Source organism: Lissotriton vulgaris, chromosome 1_1, assembly GCF_964263255.1.
Source record: "Lissotriton vulgaris chromosome 1_1, aLisVul1.2, whole genome shotgun sequence".
In the NCBI taxonomy this organism is placed as follows: Eukaryota; Metazoa; Chordata; class Amphibia; order Caudata; family Salamandridae; genus Lissotriton; species Lissotriton vulgaris.
The window spans coordinates 1,193,476,326-1,193,500,075 of record NC_141685.1 but is presented as its reverse complement, the minus strand read 5'-3'; the positions used below and the strand labels follow the sequence as shown (position 1 = coordinate 1,193,500,075).

Here is a 23,750-nt window from a genome sequence, read left to right as displayed (position 1 = left end):
CTAATCCAAATCAAATGAAGCCTGATGGTCAATTGCCTAATGTAAATACTTTGCCAATTCCAAAACTGCAAATGCCAAGATCCCAGACCCATAACATGCTCCAAGCTCTATCAATGCATAATGTGAATAATCTGAGATTTAATGTAAATCTGAATCCAGAGGTCAACAAAATTCCTTCACAAATTCTAACTGCCTTTAGCAGTTCCTGGTCTTTGATAGTTTCAGGGATCCGGGGTCTGCTCAATCACAATGACGGTGTCTGAGAGGGGAGAAAGATTGTGTGCTTGGCGTAATCTTTGAGGTAGACCAGAGTGGCCATATGTGGATGAAGGGGTGAATTGCCACCCCTTGTTTCTTATTGACAAAGAAGCTACTTGTTCTACTGTAAGAATATTGGAAGTCCCAAACCTACCGCTCTCGGGAAACCAAGTCCAAGTTGTAGGTATTTTAAATAAACAAATAGTGAATCCTGTTTCGGTTAAAGTCCCTGTGTAGATAGGTCCCCTTGAAGGGGACCATCAGTTTGTGATATGTGATTTCAGCCCAGTTAAACTATTGGGTAGGGATCTCTTGCGCAAACTGAGTTGCATGATTTACTGTACACCGGATGGTGTTGAGCTCCAAATGCATGACAAATATGCAGACTTTAAATTAAGTACCGAAAAGCCACCCATTGGGCTGTTCCCTGTTTTGACAAAAAAGTTGCCCCCTGACCCAAAGAACTTCATGAAGGATGAAGTCTGGGATTATACTGGCAAAGACAAATGCCTAAATATTGGTGTAGAGCCTGAGAAAGTTACAAACCACAAATGCCGAATTTCCCTGAATGACCCAGTACAACCTTTCTCAAGAGGTGGTGGCAGAAATTAGCCATGTGATTGAGTTTATGTTAAAGCAAGGTATCTGAAGGGTCTTATGGAGTCCCTGTAGCTCCCCGATCATGGGCCCACAGAAACCAAACAGAAAATGGAGGATTGTTCAGCACCTGCAAAAGATTAACAATATTGTCATATCATGTTGTATTGTGGTACAAAATCTTGCTGTAATATTGTGCCAAATACTCCGTGATGCTGAATGGTTCATGGTCATCGACTTTTTTCAAGCATACTTTTCTATCACGTTGCATGAGGACAGTCAGTTCCTCTTTGCGTTCTGGTTCCAAAATAAAGTTCTGCATGGTGCCGTGTTCCTCAAGGGTATACAGAAAGCCCCTTCATCATCAATCAGGTACTGAAATCAGTTCTGGTCTACTATATTGATGACCTATTGGTGACATCAACAAAGCAGGAGGCAAATATACCATTACCCTGTTGAATAATTTGGCCGAAAAGGGACATAAGGTGTCCTCCAACTAAGTTGCAGTACTGTCAGTAAGAAGTCTTGTATGTAGGACATTATATTGGAGAAGGAGCAAGAAAGGTGTCAAGAGAGAATCCTTGTTGTATTGGAAATTAACCTAGCTAAGACGCAGAGAGAAGTCTAGACGACTCTGGGAATGGTTGGCTACTGTCTTCAGTGGATTTCCAATGTTTCCCTAATGGCAAGGCATCAACAGAGGTTTACACACAAGGATGTGTCTATTCTACTAACATGAGACAGCAAGTGCAGGGATGCCCCCTTTGAGCTGAAGAAAAGTCTCTGTAGCACCCTAGGCTGTGGAAATGCCTAATAATGAAAAGCCGGGGGAGCAGCCAAGCCGGCAACCGAGATGGCTGCCTAGAAACTCGGCTCCACCGACCACCGCTCCCTGGGTCCGTATCCTGTAACAATCCTGTGCCCATACCACACTCCTAGCTTAAGGAGTGTAAGCGACGCTGGTGGGCGATATCCTGTAGCGTTTTGGTGCCTCGGCGACAGAGCTAGAGCGGCCGGCAGTTTGGGGCCTGGCCGGCTCTGAAGCTGGGACCTCGAGTGTTTGGGAGGCCGCCCGTCAGTGCAACAACACCGGGCATTGATTGCCGAGACCCGCCGGCACGGCCCAAAAATCGGCATTAATGCCCGAGCCGCTGCCATGAATCAAAATCCCTGCACCGAGGACCGTCTTTGAGAGGAGGAGTGCGGGGCTTTGATGGTGCTGCTGCATGCGGAGCTCGTTTTGCAGACGTGAGACGGTGGGAGAGCTGCTAGTCTCCCATCCATTATCTGAGCATATTTACTCCTGCCTGAGCCTGGATTTACCAGCAAGGTGCTTTCATGGTAACAGTGGTGTGGTAGGCCGCGGAAAGACCGAAGGAGACTGCCGACCCCGCAATGCCTTGGGGGAGCGAGCTGCAATACTGATCGGATGGTGAGGCTCACTTATTATAAAAAATAAAAAAAAGCTGTAACGATCTTGCTTCCGGTTGCTAATTGCCCACGAGTGTTCCACTGGTGCCCTGCTGTGTGGAGGGGAGCGCCATAGCTTGACTCTACACCTGTGACTGGGGGCTTTATCCACCCACGTTAGTACGCGGGATGATAGTGGCAAGCCAGGTGGTACTGGTGACATGAGCAGTGCTGAGCTTTGACTGGGGGTCCGAACCCTTGTATTCCTTCCGGAAGTGCACTGGATGATGGTGTACCCCGTCCATTCCTGACTTGTTACCTGGGTGTGGTGAAGTGGTCTGAGAGCACTTTGTACGGAGGGATGGTCTGCGGCCGAGTGGAGGCTCGCTGAGCAGACATTGAAGTTAGTGGTGAGCCCGAGCGCTATTGCAAGCTCTTTCTCGCTGACCCGGTGTGAGAGGAAAAGACGACATGGCAACCAAACCAGAATCGGACAAGCCCGCCCCACGATCTTCCAACGGCTCTTGAATTGTCCAATCGAATAAACTGGACCTATACACCTTGCCAAAGTGGTCCCCGGTGGAGTTAAAGAAGTCAGCACTGGTCGGTGAAGAGAACGTGACCACCCCTACTGAAACCACGCTGACGGATCTTATGGCTGCCATTAACGGAGTGCAGACGACGTTGGGCCAGAAGATGGAGGCCTTAGATTCCAAGATAGATTTGGTCACAATTGAGATGGGGCTTCTTCGTACGGACCTGGCAAAGACCAATGAGATGGTCAAATCAGTCGAGCTTAAGACCAATAGCTTAGTCGATGATGTGAGCCAATTGCAGCGAGAGGTGCGAGACCTCCATACCTCGAAGACTCTCACGGAACGCAAGCTTGACGACTACGAAGGGAGGGTCAGGCGCAATAACATCCGAATCCTTGGAATACCCGAGAAGTCAGAGGGCCCGACTCCGGACCTGCTCGTCGAAACCCTTGTTCCTAATCACCGTAAGCCTAAAGGTCTCAGCAACTTCCCATGATTGCAAGGGTCCTGAATTTTTGAGACAGGGATGTGATCATGCAAACTGCACGAAATGGTCTCCCCTTGAAATACGAGATTGCAACCCTTTCCTTTTTTCCGGATTTTACCCAGATGGTTCAAAAACAGCGTCACAATTTCCTAACGGTTAAAAGGAGACTGAGGGACAAGGGACTAAAGTATGCAATGATGTTCCCAGCCCGACTCCGAGTGGAGCTCAAGGGGAAGGCCTGGTTCTTTGACAACCGCAAGGTGGTGTCGGATTGGTTGGACAGTGTAATCGCGGCTAACGAAGAGGATCAACACCGGGACGACGCAGAAGATCAATAATTAGGAGTAAAAGTGTACTTGGGTCGAATGGCGGGTTGTTTTTATCTGGGATGGTATGGATACGTGATGTTTCTCTTGATTGGCTACGTTTGTACAAGTGTAGTCTTACATCGACCATAGATGGAGCAGGGGGCGGGCGGTTGATGGGCTGAGTGGGTCCTCCCTCAATTTTCTACCTCTAGTTAGTTGTAGATTAGTGTTGGGGTGAAAAAGGGGCGACAGGCACACTGCTAGTTGGGGATGCGCGCAGTCGTTAGGCAGGGGTGCAGGGTGGGGGGTGGGGGAAGGTGGAATGTTTTTTGTGCATTTTTGTATGTCACATTAGCAAATTATTTCATTGCTTTTATGTTTTTTGTTCAAGGCATCGGGTTACAATGTAGCATTTGTGTGTTGCAACGATCGGAGGACTGTCACTTCCTTTTGAGTTATGATGATGGGGGTAGGAAATTGAAGGTATTGAGCTGGAATGTGAATGGGTTGGGGGATAAAATTAAACGAAGTGTGGTTTTGCAGTATCTTAAACGTCGGGCACCTGATGTGGTCTTGCTCCAGGAAACACACTTGATGGGTAATTCCTGTAAGGCGATGCATAGAATGGGGTACAGGTTGGTGGCTCATGCTGGATTCACATCAGGCTCCAAGGGGGTGGGCATCCTGATTAGGAAGGCACTCCCGTTGGTTGTTGACTCTATTTTGGAGGATGACAGAGGCTGATGTGTTGGGTTGACGGGTCGTTGGGAGGGGCAGGTCCTTGCCCTATTGTGGGTGTATGTTCCCCCGGGTATGCAGGCCGCTACCTTCGTTGACTTGGGAAAGGTTCTGGTTGATCTGCCGAGGGGGTTATTGGTATTAGGGGAAGATTTTAATGCAGTGGTTTCTGGAGTTCTGGATAGGCATCCCCAGCATGACACGGGGCGTTCGCAGAGATGGTTGCCCGACTTTCTTGATGCTATGGGTTTGGTGGATTGTTGGCGACTGCTCCACCCAGACCAGAGGCAATACAAATTCCATTCTGGGGCCCACGGTAGTCTTTCCCGCTTAGATTATTGTTTAGTGCCCGCGACCCATGCATCTTATGTTGCTGAGGCAGTTCATCTCGCTAGGGGCATCTCTGATCATTCCCCCCTCTGGTTTCGGCTCTGTATTACGTCGGGATTGACAGGCAGGGTTGCCCCTATTAATCCCTGGTATATACATAACCCTAGACTATGTAGAGATCTTGTTAAGGGTCAAGAGCATTATTTCCTGGATAATGCGGGATTGGTGTCCTCTTCTGTTTCGCTCTGGGAAGCCTTTAAGACGGTTGTCAGGGGTCAGGCTCTGTCGTTGATAGCCGGTACGAAAAAAGAGAGGGGCAAAGATGTTGTTGAAGCAGAGGCCGAGATAGGTCGATTGGAGGTGGACCTGGAGCGGGAGGTAACACGCGCCAGACTGCATGTCCTGACTCTTAAACAATTTGACTATAGATCTCTCGTCACCGATAATGCCAGGGCCCTTAGTAGGGAGCAGCAGTGCCGTTTGTATGATCTCGGAGATAAGGCAGGGAAACTCATTGCCTGGCTGGATAAAAAGGACAGGGCGGATCGGGTAGTTCCAGATCTGGTGACAGATGGGGGGGCTCGGCTTACAGACCCCCAGGATATTGTGGATAGCTTCACGGCATATTTCCAAACGGTGTATACCTCGGTCTCTTATTGACCGGAGGAGGACTCCCACTCGTTGCTTCGAGATATCCAGCTCCCGTGTTTGTCAGTTGAGGACCAGGAGTTCATGGATAGTGCCCTTACAACAGATGAAATAGCCTTAGCAATACATTCCTTGAATTCGGGTAAGACACTGGGTCCCAATGGGCTCCCAATCGAGTTGTATAAGCCAAGACCGGATAAGCTGGCTCCTCACCTTAAAGCTATGTTTGTGGAAGCTTGTGAGAAGGGGATACTGCCTTATGATCAGAGAGTGGCCTCGGTGGTGGTCATCCATAAAGAAGGGAAACCAAAAACTAGCTGTGCCTCTTATAGGCCTATCTCGTTACTGAATTTGGAACCCAAAATACTTGCTAAACTTCTCTCTAATAGGCTGATTAAAGTGATTAGTGGACTGATACACCCGGATCAGTCGGGCTTTATTCCTCACAGAAATACGGCTCTGAATTTGCGTAGGTTGCATGGAGTGACAGCTAGGGCTCATACCCTACAGGAACCGCCCATAATAGCCTCGCTGGATGCAACAATGGCCTTTGATACAGTAAAATGGCCGTATCTGTGGGCAGTACTGGCTAAATTCAGATTTGGGCCTGGCTTTATTCGTTGGGTGCTTTTGTTATATACGAAACCGCTTGCCCAGGTAGTGGTCAACAATCGGGTTTCGGCGTCTTTCGTCTTGGTCGGGGCACTAGACAGGGTTGTCCCCTCTCTCCCCTTCTTTTTTCGCTAGCCCTGGAACCCTTGGCAGCCTGGATTCGCTGGAAACCCTCCATCCATGGTATTCGGTGGTCCACGGAATGGGAGGGCCGAATCTCGTTTTATGCGGATGACATTTTAATCTATTTGACCTCTCACAGGAAGTCCCTTATTGTTGTGTGTGATGTGTTGGCCTCCTTTGGTAGAAATTCAGGATTGTCCATAAACTGGGGGAAATCTCCTTTGTTCGTTCTTAGGGGAGAGGCCTCGGTTCCTCCATGGAATCATCCGATACAGATTAATACGGGAGGTTTTAAGTATTTGGGAATTTTCATTTCCTTCGATCCGGCGAATCGGTATCCGAGGAATTTTCTTCCCCCTCTGCAGAGACTCAGGAGTGACACGGCTAGTTGGAAGAAACTTCCCCTCTCGCTGTTGGGGTGCGCGGCCCTTTTTAAGATGATGTCCCTGCTTTGTTTTCTTTGTGCCCTCCAGAATACCCTGGATATGGTGCCGGCCAGTTATTTCCGTGAGGTGGAGCATTGCAGCATAGCCTATTATGGGACGGCAGACCCTGTATTGCTTTAACTAAATTAACGCTCCCATGGTATGATGGGGGTGTGGCCCTCCCCGATATCAAACGGTATTACTGGGCTTCCCAGCTGGCTGCCATAAACCAGGGTACGTATGGGTCTGTGTCTGATCCCAGGTACATGATGGATAGATGGCTCCTTCCGGGAGGTAGTTATAATAGGGCATTGTATTCTAATCCGGCGAGGCTGAATTTAACAGGGCCGACTCAACACGTGGTGCGGGTCTGGCACGATGCCACGAACTTAATGGGATGGAAAAAACGGTTGACGTTAGCTACCCCACTGTTTGATTCAGATAGATTGGGTAAATTATGGAATACAAGAGGTTTTGATAAGTGGGATTTGATAGGGATCTCCACTATCAGTCACATTTGGAATAAGAGGAAGATCAAAACGTTTGAGGAACTGCAGGGCGAATTTGAGCTGAGTAGAACCGAATAGTTCCGCTATGCACAGGTCCGACACGCATTGAAGGCGGTTCTGCCTTCGGAGGTAGACTTACCGGAGGCTTCACCCGTCGTGGATAGGGTTTTAGATGGTCATCTGCCTGAGAAAACTATTTCCCTGATATACAAGAAATTAATTAACCATAGAGTGGATCTCCTTACAGATCTGAGGGATAAATGGACGCGAGATAGCTTAGAGCTAAACGATGAGGACTGGCAGTTGGCTGTATCCTCGCCAAGAGAGGTTTCTATCCCGGCGCAATTGCGGCTTGTGCAGTTGAAGATATTACACAGGGTCTATGTCACGGGGCCCCGCCTTGTCCGGATGGGGCTGTCTGAAGCAGGTTTGTGTAGATGGGGTTGTGGTCTCGTGGGCACGTTCCTCCATATCCTTTGGGAATGTCCGTGTATCGCAGAATACTGGGGTAAGATCAACGACACAATGCATGAGGTTTTGGGGGTGGCATTGATGCCGGAGGCAAGGAGATGCCTCCTTAATGTCTGGGAGTCCACTGATCTTAACTTGGCACAGACAAAATGGTCCACACTGGGCAACATGATAGCGAAGAGAAATATAGCTCAGCTTTGGGGATCCGAGCGTACTCCAGCCCTTGAGGGGTGGAAAGAGGACCTGGATTGGTGTATGTTTCGTGAATAGACTGTTTACGTAGCTAGAGGCCGACCTCGAAAGTGGGCGTTGGTGTGGGGGTCTTGGAACCAATATAGGGGGGAGATCTGTCAGCCACCTAGATATTCTGTGTTTGATATTTCCCCATCCCCGTGAATCTTTTGAATTGTATGTATCTTGTTAACTATCCCCCCCCCTCCACTGATAAGATGCAATATGCGGTGGGAAAGTGTTTCCTTTGTATTTTGTTTCTATTTGTGATGCCTTGTGTTAATAAAAAGAAATATAAAAAATAATAATGAAAAGCCTTTCATTGTATACTCTTCTGAGAGGGAAGGGTTCACCATAGCAATACTAGCATAGACGAATGCCAATCCCAAATGACAAATTGCTTACTACTCAGTCATTCTTGACCCTATAGCCCAAGCATTGCTGGGTTGCCTAAAGGCAGTGGCTACAGTTCGTGTCAGCATTTGCAATGTGAGGACATCTTATTGGGGCACCCTCTTACAGTCATGGTTCAGAATTCTGCTGAAATTCTACTCCACCACACTCAAACCCAACATTTGACCAGCAGCCGGCTTACAAGATAGCACCAGGTTATTCTCGCTACAGAAAAAATCACTCTGCAGAGGTGCCCCTATCTTAACCTTACTACAATGTTACCTTTGCCTGTAACTGATTAAAATGATAGTCGGATAAACCATGAATGTCTTGACATGACTAAATTGTGTAACAAGCCAAGTTATGACATTCACGCTGTCCCTCTGGAAAAACCTGAATTTATGTTGTTTGTGGGTGGCTCTTGTTTAAGAGATAAAAGTAGGAGTTTGAAAGAAGCTTGTGCTGTTAGCATCTTGGAAGGTATAATGTAAGCCTCTGGTTTGCACAATGTAACCACTGCACAGGTGACCAAAATTATCTTTCTCACTAGAGCCTGTTATGTCTCTGACAATTTAGGGTTCACTATCTACTACACTGATAGTCAGTACGGATTTGGGGTGGTCTATTATTTTGGACAATTGTAATCACAGAAGCATTTCATGACCTCATCTAGGTCTCCCACCAGGAATGGTCACTATGTTATGGACCTGCTTGAGACATTGCAAGTGCCAGCTGAAGTAACTGTGATGGAGTGTGCAGCACACATGAGAAGAAATGATTTGTGAACACTGGTTTTTTGACAAATAAGGCAGATACTGGGTCAAGCACCCTCTATTGAGATTATTCAACGGAATCAGAAAGTGACACTTCCATTTGCTTTTTGTTGACTGTTGCTGATACATTTTAAGAGGTAAAGAGCTTGCAAAAAAAGGTGGCAGAGTGTGAACAGGAGAAGTGTATCAGAGCAGGGTGTATGAAAAACGAGGACGCGTTTTGGGTTTGCCTGACTTGATATTGCCCCCATGGCATGACATTTTCATGGTGCCATTTATACAGGTCGGGACACAATGACCCATATCTTTAGTACTCAGTTCAACCCCCATTTTCATGTTGTTGCAGCAGTTATGTTACCAATGTGCCACTTGTCAACAGGTAAATGAAGGAAGGAGTACTGTGGTCCTCACACGCCACATTGGGAGATCAGGTGGTCCTTTCAATCACCTGCAACTTGATTTTGTTGAGATGACTGTATGTAATGGGCTCTGCTACTTTCTGGTAGTAGTTTGGTTCTTTTCCCAATCAGTTGAGGCCCACCCACTAGGAGAAATTACAGTGGCACTGTGGCCAAACTATTGTTGAGGGAACTGATTCCTCAATTTGGGATTCCAGTTTCTCTGGAGTTAGACCATAGTAATCACTTCAAGAATGAGTTGATGAACCGTTTGTGTGCATCTTTGCAAGTAGATCGGAGGTTACACTGCAGTTGACGACCTGAGGCTTCAGGCATAGTGGAGCAATATTTCAGGGTCCACCAGACCCATCTCAAGGTCACTACAAGGGATATTTACCCTGGTTACAGCTCCTGCTTCTACTACTTGAGCTGTTATTACCTCACAAGGAAATCTGCAGAGTGGACTAAACGTAGTAGAAAGGAGCAAACTTTGGCCAATTTGGGCTTTCTGACTTGAAGAAGGCACATGTGTCGATGAAGAGCCTAAGAGTGTGTCAACTACTTGAACTCCTTATTTCCTTTCTTGCTACCATTCATTTAAAAAAAAAAGTCAAAATTGAAGGATGAGACTTCAGATGAGACAAATTTCAGGGGGTTATTAGAAGAATTGGTTGTAACAATTGGATGGCTGGAATGTAATCTCTGTAATGTCATTTTATCAAGGCTGTCTAATGAAAGGGTGGCCTTGACTATGAAAAGCCGCTACCACAAGGAAAGGAACAGTGCTACGCAAATACTAATGTGAATATCAGTGAATATCAAAGCAACGTCAATGCTGGTTTATTTTATTTTTATTTTATATTTGAATTTATAATGCGCAACAGCTACCCGCAGTGGGTTTCCCGGCGCGAGGGATGGACTGAAGAAGAAAATCAAACCTCTCAACAGCACCATGAATCAGCTAAAGCGGCATGAAGATCATTGGAAAAGTATAGTTTTCAGTTTTTTCCTAAAACAGAATAGGTTGGTTTCTGATTTCAGAGTGATAGGTAGCGCATTCCAGTATTTGGGGCCTAGATGGGAGAAGGCCCGACCCCCCATCCTTACAAGCTTGAATCTTGGGACAACGAAGTCGCAGTTGGCAGAAGATCTTAATGTGCGACTAGGCTTGTAGGGTTGGACCAGGCTCTGCAAGTATTTTGGGTCCGAACCCTGCTTGATTTTAAAAAGATAACATAGAGCTTTGAATTTAATACGGCTAGAGACCCTGAGCCAGTGTAGATCGCGAAGAGCCTGTGAGGCCGATAATCTCCTCGGGATATTACAAAGAAGTCGGGCCGACGAGTTTTGAACAACCTGGAGTTTGTTAATGGTAGCAGCGTCGGCACCGAGATAGAGGACATTACCATAGTCCAAGCGAGATGTTACTAACGCCTGGACAATGGTTCTCCTGGTAGTATGAGGCAGCATCCATAGAATTTTCTGGAGCCATCGCAAGGTGGAAAAGCAGATGGCGGCCACCTTAGTGGCCTGCTGTTTCATAGAGAGTTTGTCGTCTATGAGAAATCCGAGGTTGCGAACCACAGAAGTTGGCTGGGGGAGGGGTCCCATATCACTGGGCCAATGTTGGGGGCCCCACAGATCTTTATGCTTCCCTAAGATGAGAATCTCGGTTTTGTCACCGTTTAGTTTGAGGAGATGCCTCTGCATCCACTCAGCTATACGTGACAATCCAGTTTTCTGAATCGATACACTGTTGAACTCGCTGCTGGAAAGGGAGAAAACAATTTGGGTGTCATCGGCGTATGAAAAAATGGTCAGCCCAGCGTCCTCCACGATGGTGGCCAGGGGCCATAGATGTTGAACAACAAAGGGCTGAGTATGGACCACTGCGGAACGCCGTACGCCGATGGACATGTGGCAGATGTGGCTTTAGTGGAGAAGACTTGGAAAGTGCGCTCACTTAGAAAGGAGGCAATCCAGGCCAACGCCGGACCGTCCACTCCCAGGGACCGAAGAGAATTCATAAGGATGGAATGGGACACGGTATCGAACGCCGCGCTCAGATCCAAAAGGATGAGTGCAGATGTTTCCCCGCGGTCGATACTGTGTCGTAAGCTCTCCGTCACCCCGAGTAGAGCGGTCTCTGTGGAATAATGCGCACGAAAGCCAGACTGGGAAGGATGTAAAAATCCCGAACTTTCCACAAGATCGTTTAACTGAGTGTTAACATGCCTTTCCAGCACATTTGAAAGAACAGGCAGCAAGGATATGGGTCTGAAATTGGCGAGATTAGATACATCGGCTCCTGCTTTTTTTAGGAGAGGAACAACCATTGCGTGCTTCCAGTCCTGTAGCACATGAGACTCTATTAATGATGCATTTAAGAGTCTCATGAGAACCCGCCGAGGTTCAAGATCCAGTAGTTTAAGAATTTTCACAGGTACAGGATCACGAGGTGCGCCAGATCTTACACTGCTTAGGTAGGAGAAAAACGAGGTATCATCGAACAGTTGCCAGTTAGTAACCTTCGCAGTTGGAAGTGGCTGTTCGATCCCTGCAACCTGTCCCGGTTGATGTTCATTTACTGTCAGGTGAGCGGTCATAGAGTTGTATATGCGCTCAACCTTGGCAATGAAAAATTTCGCAATAGAGTTACACTGGGCTTCCTCTCAAGCTGGGGGTGTCGGGATAGTGTCCACTCCTGTCAATTTTTTGACAAGGGAAAATAGAGTACATGGGCAATTCTGAGCTTGCGTCACTGTACTCACAGTGTAGGCAGCTCTCGCAATTTTACATTGTGAGTGGTATTCCTTTAGAGCCTCTTTATAAACAGTCTTCCGTGAGACCGAGTAAGAGTGCCTCCATTTCCTTTCTAGGGCCTTACATTTGGTTCGTGAGGCCTTCAGGTCAGCAGAAAACCAAGGTGCCGGGAGACGGTGGGACCTAAAATGTTTTGGAGTGAGCGGAAGGAGGGTGGTTACAGCATTGGTAAGCCAGTGGGAGACTGCGGTATTCAATTTCATGACTGAAGCCTCACTGTCCTCAGGGCGGGTGTTCGAAAGGTGCTGGTTCAACTTAGTAATATCAAGTTTACCCCATCGATGTATTAATTCACCCTTATCGTGGCCACTGTCTACCAAGTTCTTAGTGTAGGGTAAGGAGAAGTGAACTGCGAAATGGTCAGACCACTCCAGTGGGCGGGCACCCTGAGAACAATCAAAAGGAAGATTAGAAAGAATGGGGTCCAGTTGATGTCCAGCAGAGTGAGTGGATCCAGAATTAAGCAGCGAAAGGTTGAGAGCCTCCAGATCAGATAAAAAGCGCTTGCTGGTGGTACATAGTGGATCTTCTAAATGCTAATTGAGGTCACCAAGAATGGTGAAATGTGCTGCCCTAAGGAGTAGGGGAGCTATGGGCTCTGCAAGTATGGATATCCAAGTGAGAGCATTGCCAGGGGGGCGATAGACCAAGAGACCCGATAAAGTAAGTTGGGGGTTAATTGCTATTTTTAAAAAAGCGGTTTCGCTTCCGGACAGGGGAAAGGCTTCAAGCTTACAAGTATAAGTAGACTTGAAAATTATGGCAATACCCCCTCCTTTTCCGGAGTCTCTGTCCAATCTCACCATTACATAGTTGTTAGGAACTGCAATGGCGATATCAGGACCAGAGCTATCCTGAAGCCAAGTTTCAGTGAGAAACAACGCGTCGGGTTGCTCTTCGACAAGAAAGTCATAGATGTGATGTTTGTGTTTCGGGAGGGACCTGCAATTAATACTCCAGAACTGGAGTGCGGAGCAGTTAAGATGTGTTTTAATTCTCCTCCGTCTACCACGAGTGCGAACCCGGCCCATTGCCTTACAATTGGACATTCTGCTAGTACGGAAGCTACAGCCGGCGCATTTAAAATTATGGGTCGGGAGGGAGCAGGAAGTACAGTTAGTATGTGTAGTAGGACGTAAGGATTCTAAGACCTCACCAGTATAAGAGTTGCTTCCGCAGGAGCTAAATATAGGAGTCATGGCCCCTGGGCCCGTTCTGGCGCGGACGAGTGCAGACGGGCTGAACTCTGGCGTAACTCCGGCGGAAGTTCGGCGATCCCGCTGCGCGTATCCGCTGCACGTTTGCGTGACCTCCTTATGTAGAGGTCTAGCGTCTTTATGACGTCTAGACCGTGAAGCAAAGTGGCCCCGTCAGGCGTCCTACTCACTCAAGATGGCCGCCGATATTAACAACCAGGACAAGGGCCCGCAAAACGCGGTGCTGTACAATTATTGTGCAAGTAAGTGGGCGTCGATTTAAAAGCAGGGGTAAATAACACAATTTAAATTAAATAATAAACAGGATTTTAAAAACGCGATTGCGCGTAAAAACGGCGTCTAAGCAACAATTGTAAGCGCAGCGCGGTCTGAACGATCTTCCGTGGTGATGGTCAATTGAGTGGTCAGTTAAGTGGCCGAGCCCCTAGTTTATCCCCCTTATGTAGAGGTCTAGCGCCCTTATGACGTCTAGACCATGAAGCAAAGTGGCGCCGTCAGGCGCCCTACTCACCCAAGATGGCCGCCGATATTAACAACCAGGACAAGGGCCCGCAAAACGTGGTGCTGTACAAATATTGTGCAAGTAAGTGGGCGTCGAATTAAAAGCAGGGGTAAATAACACAATTTAAATTAAATAATAAACAGGATTTTAAAAACACGATTGCGCGTAAAAACGGCGTCTAAGCAACAATTGTAAGCGCAGCACGCTCTGAACGATCTTCCGTGGTGATGGTCAATTGAGTGGTCAGTTAAGTGGGCGAGCCCCTAGTTTATCCCCCTTATGTAGAGGTCTAGCGTCCTTATGACGTCTAGACCGTGAAGCAAAGTGGCGCCGTCAGGCGTCCTACTCACCCAAGATGGCCGCCGATATTAACAACCAGGACAAGGGCCCGCAAAACGTGGTGCTGTACAAATATTGTGCAAGTAAGTGGGCGTCGATTTAAAAGCAGGGGTAAATAACACAATTTAAATTACATAATAAACAGGATTTTAAAAACGCGATTGCGCGTAAAAACGGCGTATAAGCAACAATTGTAAGCGCAGCGCGCTCTGAACGATCTTCCGTGGTGATGGTCAATTGAGTGGTCATTACCGGCACCAATTGCTGGCAGTTGTAGAAAACTGGAATTGCTGCAGTCTGGCCACCAACTTCATTGACTTTACTCAACTGCTTTGGGCTTCAAACTTCTACCCAAACTGCAACCCATAAACTGCACCCAGCCACAAGCCGACCACCTGAAGCAAACAGAACTTCAACCTCTTCTCCACCCCCCTGCACACTCATACCACATTGCTGCCAAATAGAGCTCACCCAGTTCAACTCCCCGGAGTAACACCCCAACCACACTCACCCTGCCTCCGCAGTGTGAGGGGGAGGGCACAACTGCAAAGGTCAAAACCAAGGAATGCACCGTGCACAGTAAAGACAAGAAGGAGGAGACAGGGAAAGAGGCAAGAAAACCTAAGGAGGTCACCGCACGTGCATCCCACCCCCTTTCGTGGGCCTCCAAAGCCTCACTGCAGACTCTCTGCAGATCAGGACAGCTGCAACCACTCGCCCAGGTTCCTTACCAAGAGACTGCAGAGAAAACAAACAAACTGACAGTCGGATTGAGGGAAGGAGGCTCTCCATGCCCTACTCTTCAGAATCCTCTGTGTGTGTGGCTTTTCCATGACGCAACTGCTTCTTATGAGTCTCCCATTCTCCTCCAAGTCGCACTGTTCATAACATTACAAGTAATGTGTAACCTTACTTGAATTGCGGAGACCCATAAATGCTATTATGCACTCGCAAGTACTAAATGAGTACCATTGGGTGGGGTAACAATAAATATCTGTTATTCAGTGCCAAGATGCCCCGTCCAGGGTGAACATGCGCTTTACAAATACACATTATGTTATGTTTAGTGAGACAAGCTGGAGAAGAAGTGGTGAGAACCATCACTGATTCACAGGATGGGAATCCAGCAAAACCTGAGAGCTCATATGAAGAAGAATAGTGCGCACATGTGGTTCGAATTCAACCAGAGACAAATAATAAGTGCAAAGACAAATAAGTTAAGGGCCTTTGGTGAATGAGCCAAGATTAGGAAGTTGTAAGTGCAGACTCTAAGCCTGAAGAGCTGATAAGCAGTTTGATTAGAGGAGGACAAAACGTGGCCAAGGAAGGGTGACAGACTGAGAATTTCTGTGTCTGAGGTATGCATCCCGGACACCATCATTGATGAGACAGCGGCAAATGAGAAAAGTGACAGCGAAGTTGAGCAGACAGTAGTCAGGAGATCAAGAAGAACAGGGGTACCTAGTAAAAAGTAGCTCCTGAATGGACTTACTTTGCTGAAAGTGAAGCTGATTTGAGAATACATGAGTCTAAGAATTGACAAACTGTTTTTGAAAAACTTACATGAATAAAGCTGCCAGCTGGTGAAATTTGAATTTGACTGATTTGTGATACTGACTGATCTGAAGTCAACAGATTTTTGTTTATGCATAATTGAGCATTTGGACTGAACTCTGTGATGACACTCAGGGCCAAGGCTCCAGTAGAAGAGTAGGGTTGTCATTTTAGAGGAAGGCTGATGTAGGGTTAGGGAATGACTTTGAAGCAACAGAACTTGAAATTCATCACAAATAAATCAACAGTTTTGCCAAGTAGAAGCAACAAGTAGAATTGTTTATTTTATGTTATTTCTGAGTCTGAATTTCTTTCCATTTCACAAGAAACCCTGCTGGCCCTTTCACTAACTCGACATAGCGGTTATATTATCAATCATTTCTATTATCCTTATGATTTAATTAGTAGTACGTCTGAGTTCCCCTGTTGAGCAAGTCACCTTAAAATCTAAACCTACCAGTACTCATGTAAAGGAGAAGCCTAGAATTGATTTGAAACTATAATATACAGATAGTTCTAAGGCAAATATTACTTTTGTCTTCTTTAATATTTTGCATGAGAATTCCAGTTCAATGATTGTTATGCCTGCAGCCAAAGGCCACATCTGTAGTTGAGGGGATAATCTATCATCATATTCCCCTTACTTATGGTCTATCCTATAGTATAATGTTGTGTCTTATTTATAATCAGAGTAATTTGATTATTATTTTTCGAATTATGATTTTGTCTTTTCGGAGCTTCCTATATATAAACATTTGAATCCCCACTCTAATGCTAAATATATGGATATCGTGTGACACTTATTTAGGTCACAAGTTATGCTTGCCACTGACTGAACACACAGACAGAATTTAACCTCCAAATTGAGTAAGATTGAGAAGAATTTTATTGATGACTTGGGAGAGAGGAGGGAAGAACTTGCACAGAAGGTGAAGAATGGAAAGGATGTATCAATGGAGTGTGGGGAAAGGAAGAGGAGAAATACAAATTAGCTAGAATACAATCAAAACTAAGTTTAGACTGGGAACAGAAAAGAAAATTATGTTTCACTAGGAGAAAGGAAGATGTTTGGAATTCTCAGGTGATGGCCTGAAGTGAATACCTGCATAGATTTGAGGCTTTTGGAATCACAGAGTAGATATTTGCAGGAAATAATCCTGTCATCCCTGGTGTTAACTATGTGTGTAGGAACAAAGCTAATACTAAGCTTCCTGCAAATTGGGTTGGGAGCTGGTTTTTAGCTTTGCTATTCCCTAAGGTGCATCATGTAGATAAATTAGGTGACTACGGAATTGGGGACCCTGGAAGAGCAAAACATAGTGCTTCTCAAATAGTAGCTGTTACTTTTGGGGTCACAATTCCATCTGTAGGTGTAGTTCTAAATGATTTGAAGATTACAAAGTTGTCTACGTTGGTTGATAGACTTGTGACCAACACTGCAGGCAAGCTTTTTAGACAATGACACAGAATAAATAGCCATTAAAGCAATGTTTTTGCAAAATAGGCTTGCTTTAGACTTTTTGCTCTTGAAAGAAGGCGGAGTTTGTGAAATGCTACACGTCCAACAACATTGCAACTATGTGCCAGCCAAGAGCAAGGAGATGAACTATTATGTCAAGAATATCACAAGCATAACCGAACACTTTAAAGAGCAGGAGGAGAAGAGTGCCAGGGAAGGCAATTAGGAAAGTATTTTCTGCTGTAGATGAATGGCCTAGCGGAATTGGTAATGAGTATTTATGCACTATAATTAGACCTGTATTAATTATTGCTGTTTGGGTGATTTGTTTTTCCTGTATGGTGAAGGAATAATGTTTTGGAAAGGGAAGAAAGGATCAGAGCAGAGAGGAGTAGAGAGTTCAGCAGAAACCAAGGGGATGAAAAGAAAGGGAGAGTAGACAGAATTGGAGGAGGGGCAGTGCTGTGTTTATGATGAATTAAAAGAACTAGAGGAATGTTGACATAAGCAGCAATAGTCAACAACTGGTTTCTGAAACTGTCACATAGATAAACGTTGAATGTTTTATGTAAATGGCTTTGTGATACAACAGAAGGGCAAAATTGTTAGCTCAGTGACACTATTTTACATTTGCATTTATTGACAGGCTAATGCATAAAATGCATAATCATGGCTTAAAAATATTAATGTGTAATTTTATATTTAGATTGAGCATAATGTGGGACTTTTACATTAATTAATTAACCATAGTTTGAATATGGGTAACTCAACGTGAACACATCCTCTGTAGGCCTTGAGTTACTAAATGAAATGTTTTCTTTATGCTTGCTGTGCCTAATCTTTGTCTTGTTTCAGGAGCCAAGTATCGATCATGTAATTGTTAGGCTGCATTGTTATTGTTAAGTTCCACGTGAAGGCCGTTTGATGTAACTTTGTAGTGATTTGGACAGTAAGTCTCAGCACCTAGCATGAGAGTATTCGATGGAGAAGAAATCCTCCCTTGGATGATATCTGTAAAGGCCATGGAACTGAAATAATTCATTGTATGAGTCATGGGAAGTGGACTGACACCAAGTCCTCTGTAAATGTTTACCTTTGATTGGTTGCTTTTCAGTGGGAACCATGCAGAGTATCATGTTTTAATTTTGTATCGCTGACCTTAGTTAGTTAGACTTCATTCCGTACAGCCTTGGAGGCGGATGTCCCTTTCTCACTCTTGAGATCGTATGCTCCTTTTGTTTCTGCTCATAGAGTTAATCCCTCAAGCTAGCACATTTCTTTTTCTCCTGATCGGAACCTACATTTGATTCTATTTTAGATATTTTAATTTCTGACACCTGCTGTTTATGAAATTCCCCCAATTTAACCCAACTTTGCTCCAGCACAGGCACCCTTGGGTCATGTTGCAAGGGTGTCTGAGTTGCGGGATGATTGTTTTTGTGTAGGAAGGGGCACCTTCCTGCACAAAAACAATCATTGATGGCAATTCCCTCCAACTGTGTGCTGCAGACTGAAGCACACATAGAAAGAGGAAAAAACGAGGAGAAATAAAAGCATTTCTCCTCGATGCGCCACTCCTATCCCTCCCCTGGGAGGCTTAGGATTCTGACTAATTTCCAGGTTCATGACACTTTGTAAATCTGGGAATTTCTCAGGTTCCATGGATGTTGCATGGGAACACCCACAGCAACGCCCGTGGAACTTCTCTTTCATGCCGAGTAATGCTGGAAAGGTGCCCATAAATATATTGTGCAGGGTGATTTTACGTGACCTTACCAATATGGGTAGACACACTGCGCTCTACTTGCGACACCATGGATGCGGCGTATTTACTGTACGTTGCTCAGTGACCCTAGGTCTAAAAGATATGCCAGTATTTCTGATGTATCTGTAGGTGAAGTAATGACGCACTACTGGAGTGTGTCACAAAAGTGACGCTACTACAACATTGGGTCATTACACATGGGTAAGTCCCATGTTACAGGCATCTGCATCAGATTTTGACGCAGTGGTGTCCTAGAAGTATCATAGATTTCACAGCGCCACTTCTATGACCTTTTCTTGCGGGGGAACGTCCACTCTGCATACATTATACCTGACAAAGGTATAACCTAGTGCAGAGCTTTACAAAGTGACGCTTCTAAGCAGATAGGTCACTTTGTAAATATGGCGCATATTTTACGCTGTTGCAGCATATCAAGAAGTGATGCAGCAGCGGTGCAAAGGGCTCATAAATAAGCTCCATAATTGTTTTAAACAAACATGTGAGTCCATTGGTAGTCCTCCTTACATGCAGATCTGTTTGCAGCAATGAGGCGTCCATCATCTCTGCGTCCTCTTCAATGCTGTCGGAGAACTCATCGCTTTCGTCATCATTCTCTTCATCCTCTGTGTTTTTACCTGTATGGGAAAAACACAAAAAAAGGAAAATTAGTTTATTCACTAATGCTTTTTAAATAAAAAATGTCCTGAATTAAATTCATAGTCTGGGTGAGGTGCTCTTACAGTCATGCGCCATGGTGTTTGCTAGTGCAGAACAAATGTTTTAACTTCAAATCTTTACCCTTGTGGCGCACTAGAGGAGTGTAATACACTCCTAATGTCATTTAATTTACTGCACATAAAAATAACACTTCACTGGCACTGACTCAAGCACAGATGCCAAGGGCGTGAGTTATGCTCCCATAGAAAATGCAAAAAACACAGTTGATGGACAGAATGTAGAACAATGTCATACATTCACCCCAGTACAAGGATCTGGGCGAATTTTCACCCCGAGTGTGCTGGGGATGCTCAGACGTGAGTCCCAGGCTCTCCACACCACTGGAGTCAAGCTATCCAGGCTGATGAAGGCTGATAGCCAGAAACCAGTCCTTGGATGCTTGATTCCGGTCTGGGAAAGACATGGCTTGGTAGTTCGGACTGGACTGTTCCCATGAGGCACAGGGTCAGAGCTGATTTGCATATAGCCAGTGTCTAACCCAGGGTGGTGTGGAATACAAAAAAAACGATGGATTTAGGCCGAGATCCTTGTACCGTCGCAGCCAACTTTCAGGAGGGAATGAAGGCGATAGGCTCCTGGATGTCATCAAACTGCCTCAAGCTTAACTCCGATAAAACGGAGGTGATGACATTCGGGAGCTTACATCCAGTATGGTCTCCTCAGTGGTGGCCACATCAGTTGGGGCCCCCACCCCAGCCGGTGGCAAAGGTCCGTAATCTGGGAGTCACCTTTGACAACAAGCTGACTTTTCACCACCACGCCAACGCCGTTGTTTCATCTGCTTTCTATACACTCAAAAAAATAAAAAAACTGCTTCCTTATCTACCACAATCAGCAGGAAAAACTCTCATCAGCACCTTAGTGTTTTCAAGAACCGATTACTGCAATTCACTTCTTCTGAATGCGCAGGAAGGAGTTCTCAACAAACTACAAACAGTACAAAATGCTGCAGCCAGAACGTTATTGTCCATCCCTAAATTTTCATCCATTTCCCCGCACATCAGAAAACTCCATTGGCTCCCTATCAGGAGCCGAATCAAATTTAAAGCTATGTGCATAGCTTATAAGACCCTGAACAATGCAGGACCACAGTTTTTAAAAGAAGCTCTCCGTCCAGTTGAACAACATAGGATTCTACGATCTTCTTCAGCCTTCTTGTTGAAAGTCCCTCGAACAAAAAGGGCCAACTGGGGAGATAGACGATTCACTATTGCCACGGCCAAACTGTGGAATACTTTACCTCTCCATATCAAAACTGCCCCCACGCTTCTAAAATTTCGTAAAAGCCTCAAGACATGGCTATTTTCCACCTTCTAACTCCCCCGTTACTTATAAGTGAGTTCTGTGAATTTTAGCGCCGAGACACCCGTATGGGTATTTGTTTGCGCTTTAAAAATTGCAAAAAATAAATAAATAAATAAATAAATACTGGGGTGAATGTATGACATTGTTCTACATTCTGTCCATCAACTGTGTTTTTTGCAATTTTCACCCGAGTGTGCTGGGGATGCTCAGACGTGAGTCCCAGGCTCTCCACACCACTGGAGTCAAGCTATCCAGGCTGATGAAGGCTGATGAAGGCTGATAGCCAGAAACCGGTCCTTGGATGCTTGATTCCGGTCTGGGAAAGACATGGCTTGGTAATTCGGACTGGACTGTTCCCATGAGGCACAGGGTCAGAGCTGATTTGCATATAGCCAGTGTCTAACCCAGGGTGGTGTGGAATGCAAAAAAACGATGGATTTAGGCCCAGATCCTTGTACTGGGGGGAATGTATGACATTGTTCTACATTCTGTCCATCAACTGTGTTTTTTGCAATTTTCACCCTGAGTGTGCTGGGGATGCTCAGACGTGAGTCCCAGGCTCTCCACACCACTGGAGTCAAGCTATCCAGGCTGATGAAGGCTGTGTTTTTTGCAATTTTCACCCATAGAAAATGCAGCAAGATTTGAACTTCCAGAGACACAATGTAAGTGAAATATGAAGGGAACAAAAAGCGAGAACAAACCACTAAGGTGACTCCATTGAAAATTAAAAGAAGAAATTCGGTTTACCATGTACTGCATGTGAATAATCACCAGCAGAGGCATTTTAGAATGTTCCTTTGGAGACAATGTCATCTAGGATTTTCAAATATTGTGACATCATTCACCGGAAGACTCCTTTAAAGGGCATAACAGTTTCACTGAGCTGGTACATTGGTTGCTGCTCACCAGAACTTTAGAGCCCAGTAAAAGCTGCTAAAATGAGTGCCAGGCTGAAATACATTTGCAAAGGGATTAGGCCGATAAAAAAGTTATTTTTAGCCCACAGGGACCTTAAGCTCCTAATGCTGATTTGGCATTACTAAACTTCACTGAGACAGAAAAAAGATTTAGGCTCCAAAGCATACCTACAATTATATACTTTCACTGTTTCTAAAATTTGGTGTAACCAGAGAGGGGCCCATGCGAAGCAAGCCTAATAAACCAGAAATACGATATTTAGGTGCTTGGAGTTCAAAACATGATAGATGAAGAGTTATTCTTTTGTTTGTTTGTTTTTTATTGAGAATTTATACTGGTACAAAAAGAATCCATGATCTTAATTTCAATAAATTTCATCTTGCGAGTAAAACAAAAAGGACAAAATATCGCAAATACAGATCGTTATCATAGATATAAATATATTCACATAAAAGCAGGAGAGAAAAGGCTTCAAGCATTCACAGGAATATAGTGGAAAATGACCGACATAAATTAAGCACACACATTTATATATATATATACACTGGTCTATGATTGCAAATGCCCATCCCTCCAATCTTTCAGAGTTGCCCATATTCTACATCCAAATTCACATGTTTTCCGTCCCTTATGTAGATACAGTGTGGATTCAATATTATGAATACCAAGAAGCCTGGTCAACCACATCTGAAAGGAGGGGTATTCAAATCTTTCCAGGCTGCTGACAGCAGGATGCGTAATACAGCGACGGCAAAGAAGATGAATGCTTCCATCTCCCTATTAACACCCATCTTACTTTCGCTCCCAAGGATCATGACTGTCGGGGATAGACTGATCTTAGAGCCTAGCAGCCCCTCCAGAAATTTCTCGATCTCAGCTTTAATAATACTAAGTTTCTTACAATAGAAAAACATATGCAGTAGATCCGCCGGCCCTTTCTGGCACCTGGGGCAGTTGTTATCCGCCCTCATACCCCAGTCAAATAATTTAGAAGGTGTAAAATAAAGATTAAAGAGTGTTTTAAAATGGTTTGTCTTTACGTTTGAGGAACGTAGGACCTCTTTATCCAAATATGGAGCTTTATCCAGATCTGAATCCGGATCCTGCAATTTTATTGCCCAGGCAGCCTCATGTTTCTCCGAGTCATCTTGCATCAATTCAAGTAAGTCCCGATATATAACTTTAATCCTACTACCCCCCTTTAATAGGTATTCCAAGATGGTGCAACGATTACCCGGGGCGATGCAGGGTCTGATAGCGCTAACTGTTTGCGAAATCTGGACATATTTAAAACTTTGGCTATTGGACAAGCCATGCTTCTGCTGGATGACATCAAAGCCCATGAAACTGCCTTCCTTCATTATATCCCCCACTGTACGAATGCCCTGCTGTTCCCAGCTTTTCCATGCTCCATCCAGACTCAAATTGGGAAAGTAGCCTGACTTCCACAAAGGCGTTTACAGATTAATCTTTGGGACTTGTAGTACTTTCTGGAGTATTTTACACAACTCCCACGCGCTTATAGATACCTTGTAACGCATTTTCTTAAAGTATCTGCAACCAGTTTTTCTTAACAAGGCACCTACAGCCTCTTCTCCCATTAATACCTCGTATATTGAGGGGATATCATAGATCTCAAGTGCTGAGTCTCGGGTATGTTCCTTGCTTGATGCTGGGTCAAACAGAATTGACATCTGTGTCAACAGACAGGCCCAATGATAAAACCTTAAATTCGGAACTCCCAATCCCCCACGTTCCTGTGGAAGGGTCATATATTTTAATGACCGCCTGATCTTACCATATTGCCACAAAAAACTGTTAAAGATTGATTCAATTTTTTTATCCTCCCCTCCTCAATTAAGAAGGGGATGGAACGAAAC

The 23,750-nt window shown here is 45.2% G+C and overlaps 1 protein-coding gene across 1 annotated transcript in view; it reads right to left on the bottom strand.

The window, feature by feature from the left end:
- The window catches only part of LOC147748891 (myomegalin-like), a 1,575,921-nt gene that overhangs the window by 465,492 nt on the left and 1,086,679 nt on the right, over positions 1–23,750 (bottom strand). Inside the window, exon 21 of the mRNA XM_086928761.1 lies at positions 19,432–19,541. Coding sequence (XP_086784887.1) covers positions 19,432–19,541 — 110 coding nt within the window. The remainder of the gene's footprint in view (positions 1–19,431; positions 19,542–23,750) is intronic.